The sequence below is a fragment of the Watersipora subatra genome, chromosome 7 (genome assembly GCF_963576615.1).
Source record: "Watersipora subatra chromosome 7, tzWatSuba1.1, whole genome shotgun sequence".
Lineage (NCBI taxonomy): Eukaryota > Metazoa > Bryozoa > Gymnolaemata > Cheilostomatida > Watersiporidae > Watersipora > Watersipora subatra.
The window spans coordinates 41,152,134-41,173,982 of NC_088714.1; the positions used below are offsets into that span (position 1 = coordinate 41,152,134).

The window sequence follows — 21,849 nt, forward strand, 5'->3', positions numbered from 1 at the left end:
GGTCAGGCATGAATCTGACTATGCTCTAAGGTACCCAACTGCCAAGTTATCAGCATGATGGCTTTCACACCATGTATTTCACACCATGTATTATATTATCTCAATGTGCTTTCAGAAGTTCACACTATACTGCATACACAATGTAAATACCAATCTATAGAATAGTAGACCTGCTTGGTGGATCCATGACTGTACAACAACTGAAGCAACTTTTCGAAGTTAATGAGGACCAGGTGTCCCCTATGATACATGAAAATCCTCAAAATGGAAACTAATTTTTGGAAGTATACGTATGAACCAAGTTTTAACACCAGAACACTTAAACCGCTTTCTAAACATATTTTATTCATTTACTATAAAATAGGTAAATAAATTGAAAATATCTTGATTAATTCTTTGTTTACATTTCAACTTGAGTCTCAGTATTGTAAGCCGGACAACGCACTTACATAGTACAAGCGTAGTTTGGACTTCATCTGGTCTGAATATTTGTACTTGTGATTAACTGGATTCGTTGTGAAAAGGAAGTCATATGTTTGTAAATGTATTTTATGTATGTATATTTATACATTTTAATTTTTTTTTCATTTTTCAATTTTTTTTAATTTTCAATTGTTTAACGAACAATTTTTAACCGCCAAGTACTGAAACCATGAAAGGTGAACCACAAAGTAGCAAGGGATTACAGTACTGTATATTACACCGACAGACAACAAGGAACCAGCGCCATTTATAACATGTAAACCACAGGCAGGCCAATGTATCTGGGTGTCAGCTATGCAATAGACAACATAACATACCTTCTGGTGGTCCATTGTCGTACCAGTCATCACAGAGCTGCATTTTTTCTGGAGGTTCATATGGTCCATAGAGAAGACCATCCCGCTCTTGACGCAGATAATAAGAGCCTGCAGAAGAATAGCCGCTGCACTTATGAACAGGACAGATTTGATGCCTTTGATCTGAGCAATTCTGGCAGCGAACAGAGTTGAAGATGAATTCACACAAAATTAGTTCATTTTAACCGTAAGATATCAGTGTTTTTCTAGCATTTGCGATTGTTCTCCAAGTTTAAGGTGGTCTGACTGCCAGGATGTTTCAACATTAAAATTGACAAAACTTGATCGAGGTCAAAACGCGCTGATCCAGCGAAGTTGTGATTATGATGCCTACAGTTGCACAGAGACTGGCAGAACAGAGATGGGTAATGGGGCAACTTGAATGCAATAGCAGATATTAACTAGTGACATCATTTTGCAAGTATTTTTCTTCTGAACGTTTTAACGGTGATCAAGTTCTATCAATTTTAATTTTGAAACATCCCAGTAGTCAGATCACCTCAAACATCAAAAACAATTGCACATGATGTGATAAAAAATACCAATAATTTTCGAAAAAATCTACTAAAAATTTGTGTAAGTTGATCTTTAAAACTGTTTAAAACTACCTCACAGTTTGGCAGCACTTCATACAGATCATGTGAGACAACCCGCACGCTGACTCCATAGCCTGCATCAGGCAATCGTCGGAACATTATATTAGTTTCCTTGCTTTAAGCTTATTATGCTGGACTCGTACAAATGACTGTTTTTGTGATCATAAAGTATTGATGAAGCAAAGAGTAGGGTAAGGAGCCCTGAACAGAAAGTTTATCTATACAAGTGATTGCAAGATGAGTTTTCTAAAATGAGTGCATAGGATCTAAGGCTAATGAAGATTATTTTTAAATATATTAAAATTTACAACTATTTTTTTACAAATTACATTTTTTTTAAATTTACAAATTTTTGAAAATTGTTGAATATTACATTCACACAGTTATTAGATGTGACAGGGTGTGGATCCACAATAGCAAAGGAACACCATAGAAATGCACATCTATTGCGAATAACGTGCAAGGAAACTAGCTGACTAGACACTCTTGTGTCAGGTCTGTATTGACTAGACACTCTTGTGTCAGGTCTGTATTGACTAGACACTCTTGTGTCAGGTCTGTATTGACTAGACACTCTTGTGTCAGGTCTGTATTGACTAGACACTCTTGTGTCAGGTCTGTATTGACTAGACACTCTTGTGTCAAGTCTGTATGGAGAAGAAATACTCAACGTTTCTACAGCCATATTGCTCAGCAATAAGGCTGTAAAAACTTGCAACCTTATTGCTGAGTTGCAATAAGGTTGCAACTCATATATTTATGCCAGGAATATATAAGTTGCAACTTCTGGTATAAAAAACTATACTTATAGTTGTTTATACCAGAAGTTGCAGCATTTCTACAATCTTATTACACAGCTTTGTATACAATTCAGTACACTTTGTACACTATCTAGGAGACTTCCACGAGTGGTTAGGAAAACACTAGCTCTCAGCAACTTACCATCTAAATCTCTTACAACTGGCACTTCCTTATCCAAGGCCTGTACTTCAGGCAGACTCGTTGTAATGACAAACTGGTGGTGAGCAGGAATTATGGGCAATGTGAGTCCAGCTAGTTTTCCGAGCTCCCTTGCCCAAAGACCTGCAATACAAAGAATCTTTCAGAGCAACTCAATTTTCAGTGCTAAACACCATTCAGAGGTGAGATCCAATACTCTGCCCGAGTGATTTAACCAAATTAATAGTTCTTTATCAGAATGAAAAGGAAGGGGTTCTAATATAGCCAAAGCTGACTTCCTCATTTCTAATAGGTATTTGAAAAACGACAAAACGATAAAATAAGCATAAAATTATGGGCTATACACTGACTAAAATATGGACGGGTATGAATGGATGCATGAATCTAGACGGATGAATCTAGAATATTTACTAGATTTTACACGCATCTAGCTGTAAAACACATTGCAGATTTCCATTGTTCTCCCCAACATTATTGACATATATATGTGTATGCATACTCTGATCAGGGCAACAACTTCAGTAGACTGCATATTTGGAGTTATTGTAATAGTTGGGTGCGATGTGTAGTTGTTAGACTACCAACTATCTTCGTATCGAATAAGATATGTGCTTGTGGGTTATTATCAAACTTTATTATATATTGCTCTCACAGCTCGCTTACTAATTTACGCACGCTAATGATTCTCATACACAGCCTTATATACTATTCACAATAACAATAGAGTCCCAGAACCGAATGGTTACGATATCAATTAATTAGAAAACCTTTGTTCATACAGGAAGCAAGATACAAAGACACTTGAACGGATTGGAAGGATGACCATGCCAGACTATAATTAACATATTAATATAACAGATTCGATCGTAAAGATTATGGAGAGGAAATCCTTTGTTGACTTCTGGCGATTATTTCATAAACATTGCGTTACCTGTTGGTCATTGTCTTCATTGCAACATTTTGGTGGTGACAGTCTAATGAGATGTTTCTAACATATCCATTGTGTGGTAATAACTAACAGGATTTTCGAAATGAGTCTAATGAGTCAAATATGTAGTTTATGTGAACGATATGAATGTCGTAAGATAGAGAAAATAAAGTGCTATTAAATTGTATTTGACCTCTATCTTACACCTCCCCGATTAAGAAGGTTTCCAGGTAAAATCGTGTGATTGCTTGAAGTGATGTTAATTCTGTAAGGAAACGAGATGTCTGGCGGTGGTGAATTTGATCTTTGGTCATCTTGGATGAAGTAATGTTCTGCCATGTTTTGTATCGATAATTCGTGCCTTTGTGTCTTGCTTCGCACAATGTCTAAACTCGCGCATAATTTCATTTATTGTACTGTGTAGCAATTCGTTTCTGGGACTTGTTGAACAGCATTAGGTTGATAATTGAGAGGCTTCATTATCTGAAATTAAAATAATAATGCTTGGTAATCTGATATAACTAACAAGGAAATAATACATAAAATAAAAGACAAAAAGTATAAAATGAAAACTAAAAAACAGAGACCCTAACTACTGATCAGGTCTCAAACTAATTACAGAAAGCAAAAAGAAAAACTACAGAAGTTAAAACCTAAACTAGTTCTTTTTTTTTTTTGTTTTGTTTTAGCTTTCCTGCCATATACCTTTCCCCATAAAAAAAAATTGGGAAAACCCTGCGTCTAATACAAGCCCAATTTACTATTATACAAATTTGCAAAGGTTGTTGGGATCACTGAATTACGATTGCGCTCGTGTAAGAAAGAGGCACAATCCTTTTTTTTTTTATAGTATTAATGAAGGATAACTTAACTAATAGAATGTTTGGTTGGTTGGCTTCTTGATCAGTGGATCTGTTGTGTGATGCAGGCAGAAGGCATTCGTGGCATTGTGTGGCACGGCATTCAGCATATTGAGCATCCGTCGCCATGGGGACGTTAAAATAGGTATTTCAGCTCATATAAGACAACTCCTGATGAACTACAAGAAAACTGAGAACGCCGAGACCTGGCTGTCTTTGCATCTATATGCCCCTCACAACTCACAACTAGCTAAATGAGTTTAATTGAATTTTTCTAACAGTTATTGATTTATTTATTCATTTACTTTTCTTTTTGTAATATGCCAAAATTTAAAAATAAAATGATGAGTTCGCAATATATATTTTGGTGCCTTCCCAAAGTCGTCTTTTAGCAGAAATAATTCACAGGTTAAACTGTCGCGCTTATATCCACAACATCTACAATGGCCTGTGTCATAGCCTTCTGTTTGTGCTTACCAATAATTTTTAAGATTGACTGTTCTAATAGAAATCTAACTGCTATGGTTAATTTTGATTTATTAAACGTTTATTTGCTAAAGTTCCTGCTTGTTTTAAAGGATCAGAACTGAAACCTGATGTCACTCCTAAATGCTCAAGGATCTTGGTCTGGTGGCTTAAAGTTCCAGTCATGTCATTCAATGAAAATTTATCACGAAACTCGTTCCATCCGTAAAGCAAAAGTTCATGAATTACTGTGTCATTTGTCAGTATGCTAGCTGAGTAGTTCAAATAAATCAAATTGATGTCATGCAAACCAGTAATTAGAGTCATGTTACCACTGGAATGATGATAATAGTAAAACTTGCCATTCAATGACACTGGGACTTCTTGGTTCACTGAGCATTCATCTACACTAGGCATATGCGTAATGATATTAGTGTGTGTGTCTAACCAAACGGATTCATAGTTGCCAGCTATCATTGCCTTCAAAGGAATGCGCGTTGAACAAGTTTCACTTGTAGCTATACTATATTGCCGTATTTCTTCACAAGGGTAGACAGATATTATGTTATGCGTCAATTTAGCATAAAGGTATGTGTGATTTAGTAAATGTCGGGCTGCTAAGGTGGGCTGGCGTTCAAGCGCTGTAACTACTAATTGAACTAATGATTGCATTGCCTGACAATTGATTTTAACTGAGCTTTGAAAAAGATGATTGTAATTTGTTTGGATACGCAGTTCTAAAGCTTGCAATTTAGCATTTACTTCTGAATCAGTGACCCTGCCATCTAACTCTCGCTTTTCTCTACTTGTAGAAACATTTGCGCGGCTACATGCCATACCCTGATCTGAAAGCTCTACTGTCCCACCACATATTGTATCTTGCCGTACTACCCTACACTTTGTAAAAGTTAGTACAAGCTCCCCACTATCACTTAACCAAGTGCTATCTTGCACTTTACCGGGAAAGGTGCGATGAGGGAGATACTGACACTCCTCTCGCCCTTCCGGCTGCCACAGGATCGCTGAACCATCACGCAATGCGCAGAAACCTGACAAGTATTCGCAATGACTAACTACGCCTACAGGACTTTCTATCTGCTCCGATTTTCCGTGTCTTTTAAATATGGTCGTCTCGTACATGTATGAATTCGTCACTTCAAATTGATAGTCAGTGCAGCACTTGAAGCCAGTATGGTAAGTCGGTTCAACTAAATTGTCAGTCTGATAAATAGTCCCCACTTTCACTAGGTCACCATGAGGACTCGTGTTCCATGTCACCATACTATAGCATGAGTCTTTAGTCACTGTCTGGTCAATGTAATCGTCTGTCCGTTTTTTGTTTTCACCAAAGAAGCCAGCTTGTGTAGTAGTCAGTGTTCTCACTATTTTGCAATGGTATGCAGTGCTGCGATATTGAATAAAATTTGGCTTGAAAATCGTCAATAGTAAAGGAATTGGTTCATGCGCAGTCTCAGTGTCAGGTAAAATGCAAGGTGGCAAGTCTGGGATTTTAAATTGTGCCATAGCATGAACTGTCTTACAAAGCATCGGTGCTTGCGCTCTAGCCGTAGAGCAGAGTACAAGCAATATCAGCAAAACAGGCCAAATGGTAATGTTTAATTTCTTTGTCAGTCTGCTATAGTTATTTTCCATCAACGGTAAATCATGGCGTGCTACAAGTGTGCAGTCATCCGTACAGTCCAAGTCAGTTGTCATACCAATAAAGTCCTGCTCGCTAATGAGCTCATTGTCACAAGCTTTTGTAGTACACCCTATAGAAAATCCTTCTGGCTTAGCCATCTCAAGCTCTACTGCGGCTACAGCTTCCCTATCAGCCTCAACTGCATAATTAATCACAACATTTTCCTCTTTGGAATGCATAGCTGCGCTAGGAACTGCAGCTGCTTCCCTAGCTACAGTTGCCTGCTCCTCTTCATTTACAAAAACAAAGTCAACAAAGTCTATGCCTGCCAAACTAGGTTCAGTATCTACTGCTTCACTAGCAATGATATCAAAAGGCATACTATTTTCAATTACATTGCTATCTCCTTCCCTCATATTTGACGCAGGTGGGGGTAGCTGCGCAGAAATAGCATTTGATGCTACAGGGCGGTTACTGGCCATCCTATTTCCCCAGGCCGGATTAGCAACGGGTGCTGATGCCAAAAATTGTTTAAACCATTGAGGCATTTCCTCCTCAAATGTTTGTCTGGGCATATAATTATCTCTCCTATAATTGTTTCTTTGGAACCTACTCTCATTTTGCACTGGCCGGTAATTCTGGTTCAAATCCCTTCTATTGGTGCTATACTCATCACGATTTGGTCGGCTCTCACGACCACTACCAAATCCACCCCTGTTTGAGCTATTGTATCCACCCCTAAAACTCTCAAATTGTCTTTTATTGCACTGGCCTATTAAATGCAAATTGCTACCACACCTAAAGCATTTCTTCTCTCTAACCTCAAAACGTTTATTTTGTGGTGGGTTTTTACCTCCCACGCAACTAGCTGCTACTACTTTAGCAGGCACCACTGCTTGCTCTGCTTGCAAGCCTGTTTCTACGCTAACAGCTGCTTTCAATAATTCGGCAAGCGTTTTTCCTTGCAAAGCCATTATGCTTTCCCTAATCTTGGGTTTGAATCCCATTCTAAAGTGCAAAAGGATGAAAGGGTTTTCTTCCCCACTACTGCTATTTGCCACAATCATCCTAAATCGCTCATAATATTCTTTTACTGACTCCCCCTGTTTTTGCCTAATAGAGGAGATTTCCATGGCAATTTGCTCCTCTCCCTTCACTGCTGTTAATTTTTCGCGTAACAAGCGCCTGACTGAATAAAATGACGCCTCATTTCCAAGCGTCTCCCTAGCTTCTCTTAAATATGCTGCTGCTAGCCCCTTTAGGTACAAACCTAACACTAGCACCCATGAAGTCTCTGGCACTTCATTTAGCAAACAGCATGTCTGAAATTTTGATATGAAAGATTCAAAATCTTCTCCTGATTTACCTTCAAAGGAAAGGCCAAATCGTACCCAATCCTTTTGTGAGCCTCTACTACTCTGCACAAAATTGTCCCTACCAGGCATTATGTCACCACTTACCCTTTCGTCGTCGCGATCCCTCCTGTTCGCTCTGCTGTCATTATGCTCCATCATCCGCTCCATCATCATCTCCAGGCGAGCCATTCTTTGGTTTGTTGCCTGGACTACCTCCGACATCTCTATATATCCTGCATCCACATCTGGCTCTACTCCTGCTCCGTTAACACTTGATCGGTTGCTCGACATAGTTTAATGTTTGTATTTTATTCCTTCGTTTTTTTCTTCTGACACCAGTGTAATAGTTGGGTGCGATGTGTAGTTGTTAGACTACCAACTATCTTCGTATCGAATAAGATATGTGCTTGTGGGTTATTATCAAACTTTATTATATATTGCTCTCACAGCTCGCTTACTAATTTACGCACGCTAATGATTCTCATACACAGCCTTATATACTATTCACAATAACAATAGAGTCCCAGAACCGAATGGTTACGATATCAATTAATTAGAAAACCTTTGTTCATACAGGAAGCAAGATACAAAGACACTTGAACGGATTGGAAGGATGACCATGCCAGACTATAATTAACATATTAATATAACAGATTCGATCGTAAAGATTATGGAGAGGAAATCCTTTGTTGACTTCTGGCGATTATTTCATAAACATTGCGTTACCTGTTGGTCATTGTCTTCATTGCAACATTTTGGTGGTGACAGTCTAATGAGATGTTTCTAACATATCCATTGTGTGGTAATAACTAACAGGATTTTCGAAATGAGTCTAATGAGTCAAATATGTAGTTTATGTGAACGATATGAATGTCGTAAGATAGAGAAAATAAAGTGCTATTAAATTGTATTTGACCTCTATCTTACATTATTTTACAGTATGAAAGAAAACTCTCAATAAACCGTATGCTGTTATTTGGAGTTGTTTTACAGTATGAAAGACAACTCTCAATAAACCTTATGCTGTATGTGAATCTGTTCCCATAGGCGAGTAATGCAGCTAGTATACATACAAAATCTAGCAATGGAAAATCCAAATCGCAGAAGATTTGATCTCAGTACCTCCCATTCACAAGGCAACAGGCTAACCCATTACGATACAAGGGATACAACGGTTTTATGAGGCGATGAGTCATTTTCCTGGTTAAAATACGCATAACGACTTTGGGTTACGCGCAACGTCACTAAAGCTTGCTCCTTCTTCAGTTCTTATTAGTACGTTTAGCCGTACGGATAGTAGCTAACTCAATTTAGCCAATGGCAACCGCATTACCTGCCACTTTTTATATGCTGTTTCCAATACCCGTGCAACACCGGGCATTCATTTTGTCTTGACTATAATGAGAGCAGCATCCATCCATCTGTCTTAAGTTATGCTAAGAGCGTTGGGAACTCATATTATCATAATTGAACTCATATACTCCAGTCTACTGACCGGCGCACTAACCCTTACATTACACCTCTCAGCCATCTTGCCAATTCACGATATAATTATGCACATACTGATTATTCATTACGATCTCTCACAGTACACGGCACTGCCAAGCATACCAGTATCAATGATACAGATCATATTTAGCTCTCAATGTTAAAACCTGCTCTATAACAATAGCGAGCTCTGAATGGAAGACAAATAGACAAAGGTAACTGTTACGGCCTCAAAACTAATAAACTCACCTCCAGCATTGACAAAGTGATCTGTCATGATTCTGCCATGATTCGTCTCCACCTCCCACCTACCATCCTCCTTCAAGTTGGTCGCAGTCACTTCACAGTGTTGTAAAATACGGGCACCCTTAGCCTTAGCTCCAGCAGCGTACGCCATAGTCAAAGAATAAGGGTCTACATGTCCATCATCTGGGTTCCAGAGGCCACCGAGTATCTAAAAATGTCTAATCTATATACAGAAATCTCAAAGTTGGTCTGTCGTTCCTCTGTCCAGCTACAGTTGGTAAAGGTTTAGCAGTGGTAAATTACCTTCGGAAAACCACCTTCGTCCTGGATTAGAACTCACGACATTTATATCGCAAGTCTAATAACAAGCGCGTGCAACCACAAGGCAAATCTGTTCTTATCACATGCATCACTCTTATCATATACATGTACTGTATATCCTTTTTCACGATTGCACACACTGAATGTGTACTTTTTAATATTAATTAAAACAGTGTACTATCGGGACACGATGACCCTGTTATAAAATTTTTTTTGCTTTGCTATATGGATTACAATGTTTCGTTTGACCCATTTTTTCCCATGAGGCTAAGACGAGGACAAATTTTATTTTACTTTTTTTCTGCCAGACAAGATCAACAAAAGGTTTTCTCGAAATTAAAACTTGGCAGTCGGTATTCCGATTACAAAGAAATAACCAAAATTTCGATATGCTAGTCGCCGAAATCCCTCCCACAACGCCTGAAAGAGATATACGATGCTCGCTATCTCAGTTTAGCGCCATTTGTTAAAAGTTATAATAAAAATGAATTCGACAACAGATAATTTATAAAATTTTAGCCTATGACAAAGTTGAAGTTTAGTAAAGTTAGTTTAGTCTGTATCAAAGGTAAGAACTCCCCATGGTACATACTGCACGTAGTACATTGTTACATTTTTATTACAGATCATAACAACTAAATACACTAAAGTTACTGTAGGTAACTATAGTTACTAAGGCTAACATATTGTTTTGTTACTAATTTTTAATATGTACTGTTTGTATATAAAACTTTGATAAAACCAAATGATTTTTATCAGGTGGTGTTTGCATTAGATAGTTACTATTGGTTTCTATATATACCCCTCTATACGATATTTTCGCTGCAACATTGAAACTAATTGAAATCATATATTTGTAAAACAAATAATTTTTCATTGAAGTCATAGCAAAACAAACTTTATTTAGCCATTACTTGCTAATTATTTCACATTTACATTTAAACACCTTTACATTTGTTTTATTTTTTCTCTTAATGTATTTCGGCAAAAAACTTTTTTCATAATATAAAATTTAAAAGCTACAGATGTTAGAAAGTTTGAAACCTTCACAGGGTTTACTGCACAAACACTTTTCTCGTGATATGAAGTTTGAAAGTGAGAATGTTGTTATTATGTTAAATATTATATGTTGGTACATGTTAAATAAAAAAATACGTCTTCTATGCAAAAACGTTTTTATTACCGTGGCAATGCGGGGCATTTTTATAGTACTTGGTAAAAGATGCTGCAAGCCATTTCTGTCCTGTATCTGTTTTGGCTGCTAAACCACTGTGGTAAGTGGGGAGTAGCCGTTTGTTTAGCAACAACCAAAAACTACCTGGCAATAACAGAATGCTCATAACGTATGACTAGTAATATGAAAAAGAAAAATGCTTAATACTACGCAAATGACAAAAAACTAGGAATAAGGAAATTACAGAATACTAGGAATGACAATGACAAAAGGCGAGCAATAAGCAAACGGTAAAAGACCGGCATTAAAGGTTGACTTGCAACAAAGTTCCTGTTACAGTTATTTATAATCAAAAGATTCACCATGTCTTACTCTGCTGTGTTGTAAGTGCAAAATATGTGGAAATGTGATTACAGCTCTTAAAGCTAAAAAACGAACAGTTAATCAAGCCATCAGGAAACCGCCATAGATTGGAATCCCTCTCCAAAAATGTTCAAATGGGATGTAATTGAACACGATGTGCTTCTGTTTACACTTTCATAAAACCTGATCCGTCGAGATATTTGTCGTCTATTTCGACTATGTCCTCTATTGTCCTTACACGTCTGTTTCATCATCATTGTAACACTGTCACTTTGAGCAGTGATATCTCAAAACCTAGCCTAAAAATTCGTTTAATTTTCTACCCTTAGATTGAAAGAGTGCATATCATCCTCTGATAAACATGAGGAGCCTGTTGGTCACCTGTGATGGTTGAAAAATGCTGCAGAAATCATTTGAGCCATAAGGCAGGAAGCATAGGCCACATAATCAGGTTATGACTAGATGATTAGACCAGGCTGAAACGAAACTGTGAAGTATCCCAGGACACTTATATTTCGCTAGTATTTAGTTTCGTGAGTAGCTCACAGAGTAAAATTTCGAAGCAACTTAATTTCGCAGCTCTGATGAGTGCGAAAATATAGTGATGTGAAAATAAATGCAGTGGAACAAACATAATTAGATTCTTCAGGTTCAGTTCACCGATAAAAAAAAATTTCAATTTGCGACTAGTTTGTAATTGTGAACCGCAGGTAGAATGGTGTGGGCAAGGTCGATAATGCAATTTGATCGCTTGCTGCCATTTGTTTCTTGGACTATCAACAGGCCCGTTTTCACTGGGGCAGCTGGCCGGCTGAGCCGCCCAACTTTTTGGGAATTTTTTACGGTAAGTACAGTCCAACTCGGATAACTCGCCCTCAGATAAAATGTAACATTTCATCTCAAACACAAGGTTAACTCAAACGGATTTGTTTGGTCAGTTCCAACGCAATGATAAATTCCTTCAGATAACTCGACCTCAACATCATTTATTCGAAAAGTTATTTGCCCAACAGCCATGGACACGGTTTTTATCGCTGTAGAATATCACTTCATTCCAAGCCATAGAGACAAACATCAACTTCTAGTAGTTCTTAGGCATCATTATTATCATCATCAGAGGCAAAATATTTTTGTTAACGACTTTTATAAAGATTTGCAGAAGATTAAGTTTTATCAAACACCCACTTGGTCATGTCCCATCGAAAGCGTAAAAGCCTCCGAATGAACTTAAAATAAAATCCGCAAAATTGATCTTTGTTAAAACGCTCAAAAGAAAAAGATGTCTTTTTCTTTTGAGCGTTTTAACTGCGGTCATGTTTTGCCTATTTTAATTTAAAAGCGTCTCGTCAGTCACATCACTTAAAACAACTGTTTATTAACTGTTCATTTTTTAGCTATTAAGAGCTTGTAATCACATTTCCACATATTTTGCACCTGCAACACAGAAGAGTAAGACATGGTGAATCTTTTGATACGAAATAACTGTAATGTGAATTTTGTTGCAAGTCAACCTTCAAGCAAATACTAATATCTAGCCACAAGCATGCGGCAAACAGTAATACATGAATAACAGTTGCTAGCAAAAAACAATAAATAATAAATTATTAATGCTTACATAAAGTGATGCGAGCAGCAATAAGAATGTACAGTCAGCAGTAGTGAATATGAGCCCATTTTCAGCAGACCAAGGGAGTAAACTTAAAGTTGGTTTTGACACACCAATATGTGAACAAGTTATTACTGCATAACATACATGTATGCGAAATTCTCATGTTAGACCTTTTTCAAGTTTATAAACAACCAAAAAAATGTTTTACCTTGTCCATGTTGAGCAGCGGGTGGAGCTCGTGAATTCTCTCTGGGCCAATGAGTTCAATAGGTGCTGGGTGCCACTGTGACCTGGACAGCTGGTACTTCATCTCATCCATACGTGTTGGAGTCTCAGCGAGCCTTAAACTTCCGGGCTTGTGAAAGCCAATGGCCTGGTAAAAGACATCATTGCATATGGCACAAACTCGAGAGTACATATCATTTATAGATTCAACAATACATAATTCAGTCTATGAAGTTTTTATCAACAAAAAGCTTTCCAGAGGCTGAGATTGTATGATGGCAGTAGACTACTGGGCCGAGAGAGCCGGTAGTGCCGAGAGAGCCGGTAGTGCCGAGAAAGCCAGCCTGGCCAGCAAAATATGCAGTAGCAAAAGGATTGGCTGGTTATAATGTACTTACTGTAGGTCTGACCACTCGAATAAAATATTTACTTGATTTTTAGCAATGATGAATAAAACAAATTCACTATATTTGTAGATCGCTTATCTCATAGCAGATCACCTGCAAGGCCTGCCAAATAACAAATACACTCTTAGCAATGACATCATAGTCTGCTTCAAAATATTGAAAGGAATTAAAACCAATAAAAGGTTGACATCGCGAGGAATGATTTTCAGGGAATCATTGAACATATTATATTCGATAGGTGTATTTTGCAAATTATTAAGAGAATTTGCCGTAAGCAGATATTTTCACAAATTTTCGAAATTGAAATCGAAAAATAAACATATAAACACCATCATTTTGGATTATGACTGGGTTGCCTTGCGATGACCTTCAAAAGTAAACTTAATTTTTTTATGCCAAAGATTTATGATTGAACCAAACAAAAGAGTCTAGATTCATTAGGATGCCTGAAATTTTAAAATATTTTAAAGGAATACTAGCGGTGTAGTTGCGGTGTGGTAGATTGAGTTGGCTACTTGGAACACATGCTAACAAAAGTTGGTGTTAAAGGAATACTAGCGGTGTAGTTGCGGTGTGGTGGATTGAGTTGGCTAAAAAATGACATTACAATTTTATGAAATTCTGACAGAATTAAAGACAAACATTTATTACTATCATTGAAACGAGACAGAAAATAAAGTGATTCTAAAATTCTAATTATGTATTTTTAGAATAATCAAAGATCCTTCCTATAACTTTAAGAACTGAACATCTAGCTGAAATTGGAACAGATTTATCCGCTGATGAATTAACACATTATTTTGGGGCTTTAGTTGAGCACATTCACATCATACGAGTCAATCTTTACATTGCCAAATTAGTCCTAAATTAATCGCCCTTTTCCAAATCTCAAATATGCAGTTGGCTAAACCATAGACATCTACGAAAGTGTTCAAATATTGTCACTTGCCTGGCCAGTTTCTTTTTCAATGGTATCAAGAGTGTTGATGGCGAAGTAATGAGCCTTCTTTAAGTTTATGGCACCATTGAAGTACGTAACCAGGCCAGCCTGCAAAGTAACCGGCCATTTGCTGATCTACTCGTGCTACTGTTCTAAATGTGAAACAACTTATGCACTGGTTCAACTGTACAATCCCAAACATACTGAGAGTCTCAACTGTACAATCCCAAACATACTGAGAGTCTCAACTGTACAATCCCAAATATACTGAGAGTCTCAACTGTACAATCCCGAATATACTGAGAGTCTCAACTGTACAATCCCAAATATACTGAGAGTCTCAACTGTACAATCCCGAATATACTGAGAGTCTCAACTGTACAATCCCTCATACTGATAGTCCCAACTGTACAATACCTATGCTAATAGTTTCAACTGTACAATCCCAAACATACTGATAGTCTCCACTGTACAATCTCTTATACTGATAGTCTCAACTGTACAATGACTTATACTGATAGACTCAACTGTACAATCCATAAACTGATACATAGCCATTTTCTATAAGGGTCGCTAATTCTAACATTCACTTACAGCATGCCATGTGGAGCCTGCAGTCAGCTCGCTCTTCTCTAGGAGTATGACATCACTCACACCTTTCTTTGCCAAAATATATGCAAGTGCGGTGCCCACACACCCACCTCCCGCTACTACTACTTTAGCCTGATCTTTCCACTCTGCTGCATTTCTACAACAGAGCAGTTCACAAGGTCAATGAAGTTGATGAGAATCACTGCGCTAAACTCCTCTGGGACTTCTACATCAGGACTGACAAGTACATCTTTGCAAACCAGGCTGATATAGTGGTGAAGAATAAGGAGAGCAAGAGGGCTAGTATAATAGATAATTCTATAATATAACAGCATCCAATGACTAAGATGTAGCCACAAAGTAAAGCAGAAAGTGTAGAATTATCTCCCACTCGGAGAGTAAGAGATATTGTCAATGTCAGATTTAAGTCCACTGATCTGAGTACCACTTAGAGTGAAAAGTGCTGACACATAAGAACAACTGTAATACCAGTATTTGTTGAAGCATCGGACATAATAACATCTGCATATCAGATGTAGCTCACCCAAATACCCACAACAATCAACGCAAGCGAGTCGTAGAAAAGTTAGCTATTGGGAACGGCTACAATCTCTGGTCAGGTGCCAAAACTCCCAGGTCTCTGGTAGGAGACCCGAGCTTGACTAGACATTACCACCCATATGGGTTAACAGTGATGAGGAAAAACTTCTTCTTTATACATATATACAAGCAGGTGTGCATACATGTGTCTGCGTTCACACTTATGTATGTGTATATATGAGTGTGTATATAAACACAAAAATTACGAACAGATATGTTGAAGTCTGCAAGTAGGCTATTCTGGTGTTTACAGTTTAGTACCGTACAGGATGAAAATATCCGATGGATATAAAAATTTGCGAATTCGCGGGCAGACAATTCCGCGAATTATTAAATGTCGTGAATAATTTGTTCTATTTTTAAACACAAGAACAACTACTGCCTCAAATTAAAAACTAGTCGCTAGGCAGAAGTACTAAACGTAGCCGAGTTCTAAAACTTTTTTAAAATTATCGCCGGAGCTTCGAGATAACCCCATTGCTAATGCATCACACTTCTTTACAAAATTATTCAAGGTTTTTACAAGTTACCGTATGCATAATGGCATCATCGCAAAAATAGCCGTTAAGCAGAAGTACTAAACGTAGCCGAGTTCCAAATTTTTTTTAAAAGCATCGCCGGGGCTTCGAGTTAACCCCATTGCTAATGCATCACACTTCTTTACAGAATTATTCAATGTTGCCACGTGTTATGCAGAATGGCTTCGCAAAAATCTATATTAGTTTTTTACATTAAAATCGACTGCATCAACTTCTAAAACTGTTGTTGATGACTCTAGTGATTCTGATCTGGATATCATGGTATGTATTTGATTTTTAGAATCGTTTTTTTCCATAATTACCTAACTGCATTAGTTCATTATCTTGTTTAAAACCGATCGCTTTTATTCGATACTTCAGCTATTGTTTTTGTACTTCTTGTACAATTGTTAATATTTTTCTTTTTTGTGTTTACTGCAGATTAAGAATGAAACAGCATCTCTTCCTGTCACGAAAACTAGAGACAAATATTCCAACTACACCGATAGTGAACGCCTTACCATTTGCCAACATGCGTGTACCTATGGCACCTATGGTACCTATACCTACACATAAATTTCCAAATATTAAAAACGAATCGACTGTACGAACGTGGCTGAAAATCTACAAGGAGAAAGTTGACACATTAAAAAATAAATTCAAGGAAGAATATGATCCCAAAATCCATGTGGTGTCATGTTTATATGACAAGTTTGATGATAAGCGTGGACGCCCTAAGAAATTAGGAAACAAAATGGACAATCTTGTTATCAAAAATCTTGAACAAATTCGCACAGCTGGTGGCGTGGTTAATCGGCGGATTGCTCAGTGCGTGACAAGAGCAGTTATTAGCAAAGGAAACCCAGGTCTTCTTAAGGAAAATGGAGGTAGCATTGAGCTGACTGAGGGCTGGGCGAAGTCGCTGTTCAAGAGAATGGGACACACACAAAGGAAGGCCACTACTAGAAAACTTAAGCTCCCTACAGATTACATAGAGGAAATGTCGCTAACTTTTACAAGTGAGATATCCCAGCATGTGATGGCAAAAAACATTCCTTTGTGTCTGATCCTTAATTGGGACCAAACACCACTCAAGTATGTGCCAGTCTCAGATAAAACCATGGCCCCCAAGGGCTCGAAAAAGGTAACCATTAACGGCCTTAGCGACAAAAGAGGGGTTACTGTTGTATTAGCAGTGTCTATGGACGGTACGATGCTTCCCTATCAGGTTATTTACCTGGGTAAAACTGCCAAAAGTTTGCCGCAGCACAAAATGCCTGCAGGCTTTGATTTACAAGCAAACCCTAGCCACTGGGCCAACGAGGAGACAATGATCAAATATGTGGAGAATGTCATTCGGCCATACTTAGATGAAACGAGGACTCGACTTGGCAAACCAGATACGCCAGCTCTTCTTCTTTATGACGCTTTTCGAGCACACAATACTGATAATTTCAAAAGCAAACTCAGCTCCATGAATGTGATCTGCGTGCAGGTAAGCCTAGATTTTAAATTGATACTTTCTTAAATTTGTGTATCAGTTTTATAACATAGCCAAATCCTGTTCTTCGTTTCATTGTTTGTAAGGCATAGTTATGTATATATATAGTACTGTATTGGCAATAATTTCATTTCACAAATAGAAATGTTGTTCAAATTAGGCCATACAACTTAGTTCAGGCCAATCAATATTTAACTGCATTTTGTTTTATAGAAAATGCAGTTAAATATTGACTGAAAAACATGACTGACATCCTGCAGCCATTAGACCTCTCAGTCAATCAACCGTTTAAAGACTTCATCAAATCACAATTCTCCCAATGGTAAGCATATAAATTTAAAATGAGCCTGACTGCGAAGCCATAAAAAAATTGTGTAAACGAAGACATTTTAAAGCCTCTGCAAACGCTCTTTGCAATGTTGAAGCATTGGATGCAAAAAGAATTTGCTTGGAAAACCTGTTTTGCATCAATTGTAACTGTCTATAAAATGGCAGAATGTTTGATCTAAGCATAATTTTTTGATTCACAGGTACACAGAACAAATCATGGAGGTCGGCCATCAGTATGAGAAGGTTGCATCACTGATGAAAAACGTAACCCAGTTCAGAGAGATACATGCCAAATGGTTGTGTGAATCATACAGGCACTTTTCATTACCATCGCAGAGGGTGACCATACGAAATGGATTCACCAAGGCAGGGATATTGGAACCATGATTGCATTATTCAGAAATGTGTAGAATGTAGAGATAGTTAAAATGTATAAATACATATTTTACTACCCTAACTAGAGTGTTGGAATAGGTTAATGTTACTTACCCTAGGACACTTATATTTCGCTAGTATTTAGTTTCGTGAGTAGCATACAGAGTAAAATTTCGCTGCAACTTAATTTCGCAGCTCTGATGAGTGCGAAAATATAGTAATGTGAAAATAAATGCAGTGGAACAAACATCATTAGATTCCTCAGGTCCAGGTCACTGGTACGAAATATTTTTCAATTTGGGACTACAGTACTTTTCAGACTATAAAACGCACCTCTATATAAGCTGCATCTGCTTTATTTTCCAATAAACGATAATAAAACAATACATAAGCCACACCTTTGAAGAGGCCGCAGAACTAAGGACTATGCTTTTTAACGTGGCAGCAACTTTCCTGTATAAAACGGAACAGTGGAGAACGGCACCGTTTCGTATTATCCGACGCTTTTTAACTTAGTGCCTAACGGGACAGTACCGTGAGGCATTGTTTCGTATTTTCTTTCACCGCTAGAAGCCACTAATTGGAGATTCCCGTTAGTGCGCCCTAGCGGTTAAAGAAACAGCCACAGATTAGCCGCACCCTTATATAAGCCGCATAGCTCAAATCATCAGAAAAAATTAGCCGCTAATAGTCCGAAAAGTACGGTAGTTTTTATTTGTGAACCACAGGTAGAAATGTGTAGGCGATATCAATAATACAATTTGATCGCTTGCTGCCATTTGTTTCCTGGACTATCAATGACATCAAGGTCCCTGTCGTAGTGACCTATGTGGTACCGATATTAGAATTCAAGTATTTATAGCACGCGGTGGCCATGGCTCCAGGTTGTTATTGCTTTTGGCTGGTAATAAAATTCATCACCACAATAATTATTATTCAATTTTATGACTTTCCCTATTAGACTGTCATCCTCATCAGTTACAAATTCAATAACTAAACTAATATCATCATCTTCCTAATTTGTCTAGGCTTTTCCAAAAAAACTTATTATCTTAATTTGTTTTGCCATGCTGCTCAGTCGGTGTATTAGCTATAATGAGTTTAGCAAAAATTACCCAATGAGCCAACCACACACGAAACTTGCCTGCATTTTTAATATGACGATTTTATTGTGAATATCAATGAACAAAGCCATTTAATTTCGCGTTTTCGCTCGTTCGTTATGATAGTTTAGTTTCGCTCATGAAATTTTCGCGAGAGTATGTTGCCGCGAAAATGCGAAAGTTAGATGCCGCGAATACATAAGTGTCCTAGGGTATCTTTTTTCCAGATTGATGTTTTACTCTGGGGTCACGACAGGTCTGTTTCGCGCTAATGCTCTATTAAGGTAAAACGTGTTAAAATCCAGAATTTAACACAAGTCACCTGAAGAGTGCACTAGCACGAAGCAGACCTGTCGTGACCCCAGAGTAAAACATCAATTTGGAAGAAAGATAAGTAACATTAACTTATTCCAACACTTTAGTTAGTTATAACACTCCACACTTTTTAGAGCGTAGAGTGCTGTTAGCAGTAGGCCTGACCACTCACTATAATTACATATTTTATAGAACATTAAATATATTATATATATACATGTACTTGAAATAAATTCATATATATAGATATTTCTCAAGGATTTTTAGAGATATTTTTATGTATAAATATATTATAATTAATTACAAACTTGAGTGTACAACTAATGTATTTCAAATACAAATAAAATTTTACAAACAATGAATGGAGTGAATAAAAAGTTTCGCCCATATGGTGGTTGTCTTGCAATAAAATTAAACTGATACATTTGATAAGTAAATACTGGTGTGGAATGGTGCTCTCTGACTAGTCATTTTGGTAATAGCAGGCTAGCAGCGGTATATCGCTGTCACTGCCTTGGGTAGATGTTAAAGGCAATTCTCTCACTACTACGTGGCTGGTAAGTCAGTTATCATCAGAAATCTCCTCATGGCTTACTATTGCAACGTTCTGCTGGTTGGCCAAAAGTTTGTGATCGTAAAGGCGTTCTTGTTCCTTTTTTAAAACAGATATATTTTCCTCGTTAGCAGCTGCGGTCACTTCAATTTCAAGACATCCCTGAATGATTGGTGATCTTCTAGGAATAACATCCACCACCCTTGCAGTCTTGTACCTCCGGATATGATAAAAAAGCTGCTTACTCTACTTATTTCACGGGGTAGATGACCAACCGTTGCGCAGTCTGCGTTTATTAGCTTTACTGCAAATAGATCGTGCAGATTATTGGGCTCCTCTCTCACACTAAAATGAATAACGAAGCGGTAAGGATGGAAAAATAAACATTGCCTTTCACTGAAGTAAAATTCAATTATTAATTTAGTAAATGGTTTAAAAAAACCCATTACTCACCACAAGTTGTTGGCTTATCAAAGGCCTCAAAAACGATGAATATTCGTGAAAACCTCTGGACGCAGCAAAAAATTTTTACCGTAGCTTAGCATGATCGCCTCGCAGTTGTAAGCTAAGTATAAACCGGAACACGCAGTGTGCGCATGCGTAGGAATAACTCTATTATTAGCGGCAATAGAGTTAACTTTTCCTAGAGAGTGGCAGTTTTCAGCCGCGAATAAATTCATCCGCGAATATGCATGAAAAGACAATTTTCGCGAAATATAACTCCGCGAATAAATTAATCCTGTACGGTACATTCTGATATAGCAGACAGAGACAGCAGGGCGTGGGATTTTTTAGATAATTGATTTTTGTCAAGACAACACCAACCTAAGCTTTAGAATATAAAGATTGAAAACTTGGCGTAAGGTTAATGAAAACAGCCTCGCGCGTCAACTCGCAAATTAAAGCAATACCTTTGGTTTGTGTCATACAGACAGCTGGTAGATGTAAGAGCACGACGTGGCAGCTCTGTTGCATATCTCCGGTTCACATGTAATAGATTTCTAGCTAACTTGGTCACAACTGCTCGCTTCATTCTCTTGTATGCTTATCAGGAACCCACCACGACTACAATCAAGAGCTGAACAACTGACATAAATTGAAATACATGACGATTGAACATCATATTAGAAACAAAGTTTCCAGTGAGATTTAAAGCTAATTTTCCTAATTGAGTCGTCATAGCCACTATGTAACTGTCGCAGTACAAAATGACTAGGCATGACCTTGACATTGTGTTCTGGTGTGACTGAGAAATTTTGGTTTTTTCAGATCTTTATGGCACTTTTTGTTAACTTTGGGATGATGGCATTGTTAAGAACCAGTGCCTCATACAACTAAGGATAAATATTACAAGGTACCAGTGATTAATTTTTACAAGTTCCACTGCATGATAGTAAAATCAAAATTGAAAGTAACTAATCATTTTGCTACAATTTTTGCATTGATATGGTGACTGCTGAGAACATTTAAGATAAAGAATTTGAGCACATCGTGAGAACATATGGAGCTGTTCAAAACAAGCAATTTTTTTCAAAGCAAAACTAA

At 37.5% G+C, this 21,849-nt stretch overlaps 1 protein-coding gene across 1 annotated transcript in view; it reads right to left on the reverse strand.

The window, feature by feature from the left end:
- LOC137400102 (dimethylglycine dehydrogenase, mitochondrial-like) overlaps nt 1-21,369 on the reverse strand; it is a 49,149-nt gene extending 27,780 nt beyond the window's left edge. The window contains exons 1-7 of the mRNA XM_068086410.1: nt 21,216-21,369; nt 15,013-15,166; nt 14,428-14,526; nt 13,055-13,219; nt 9,383-9,587; nt 2,378-2,518; nt 801-908 (exon numbers count right to left, since the gene is read on the reverse strand). Of these exons, the coding sequence (XP_067942511.1) occupies nt 801-908; nt 2,378-2,518; nt 9,383-9,587; nt 13,055-13,219; nt 14,428-14,526; nt 15,013-15,166; nt 21,216-21,337 (994 nt within the window). The 5' untranslated portion in view covers nt 21,338-21,369. The remainder of the gene's footprint in view (nt 1-800; nt 909-2,377; nt 2,519-9,382; nt 9,588-13,054; nt 13,220-14,427; nt 14,527-15,012; nt 15,167-21,215) is intronic.
- Nucleotides 21,370-21,849: the final 480 nt, after the last annotated feature.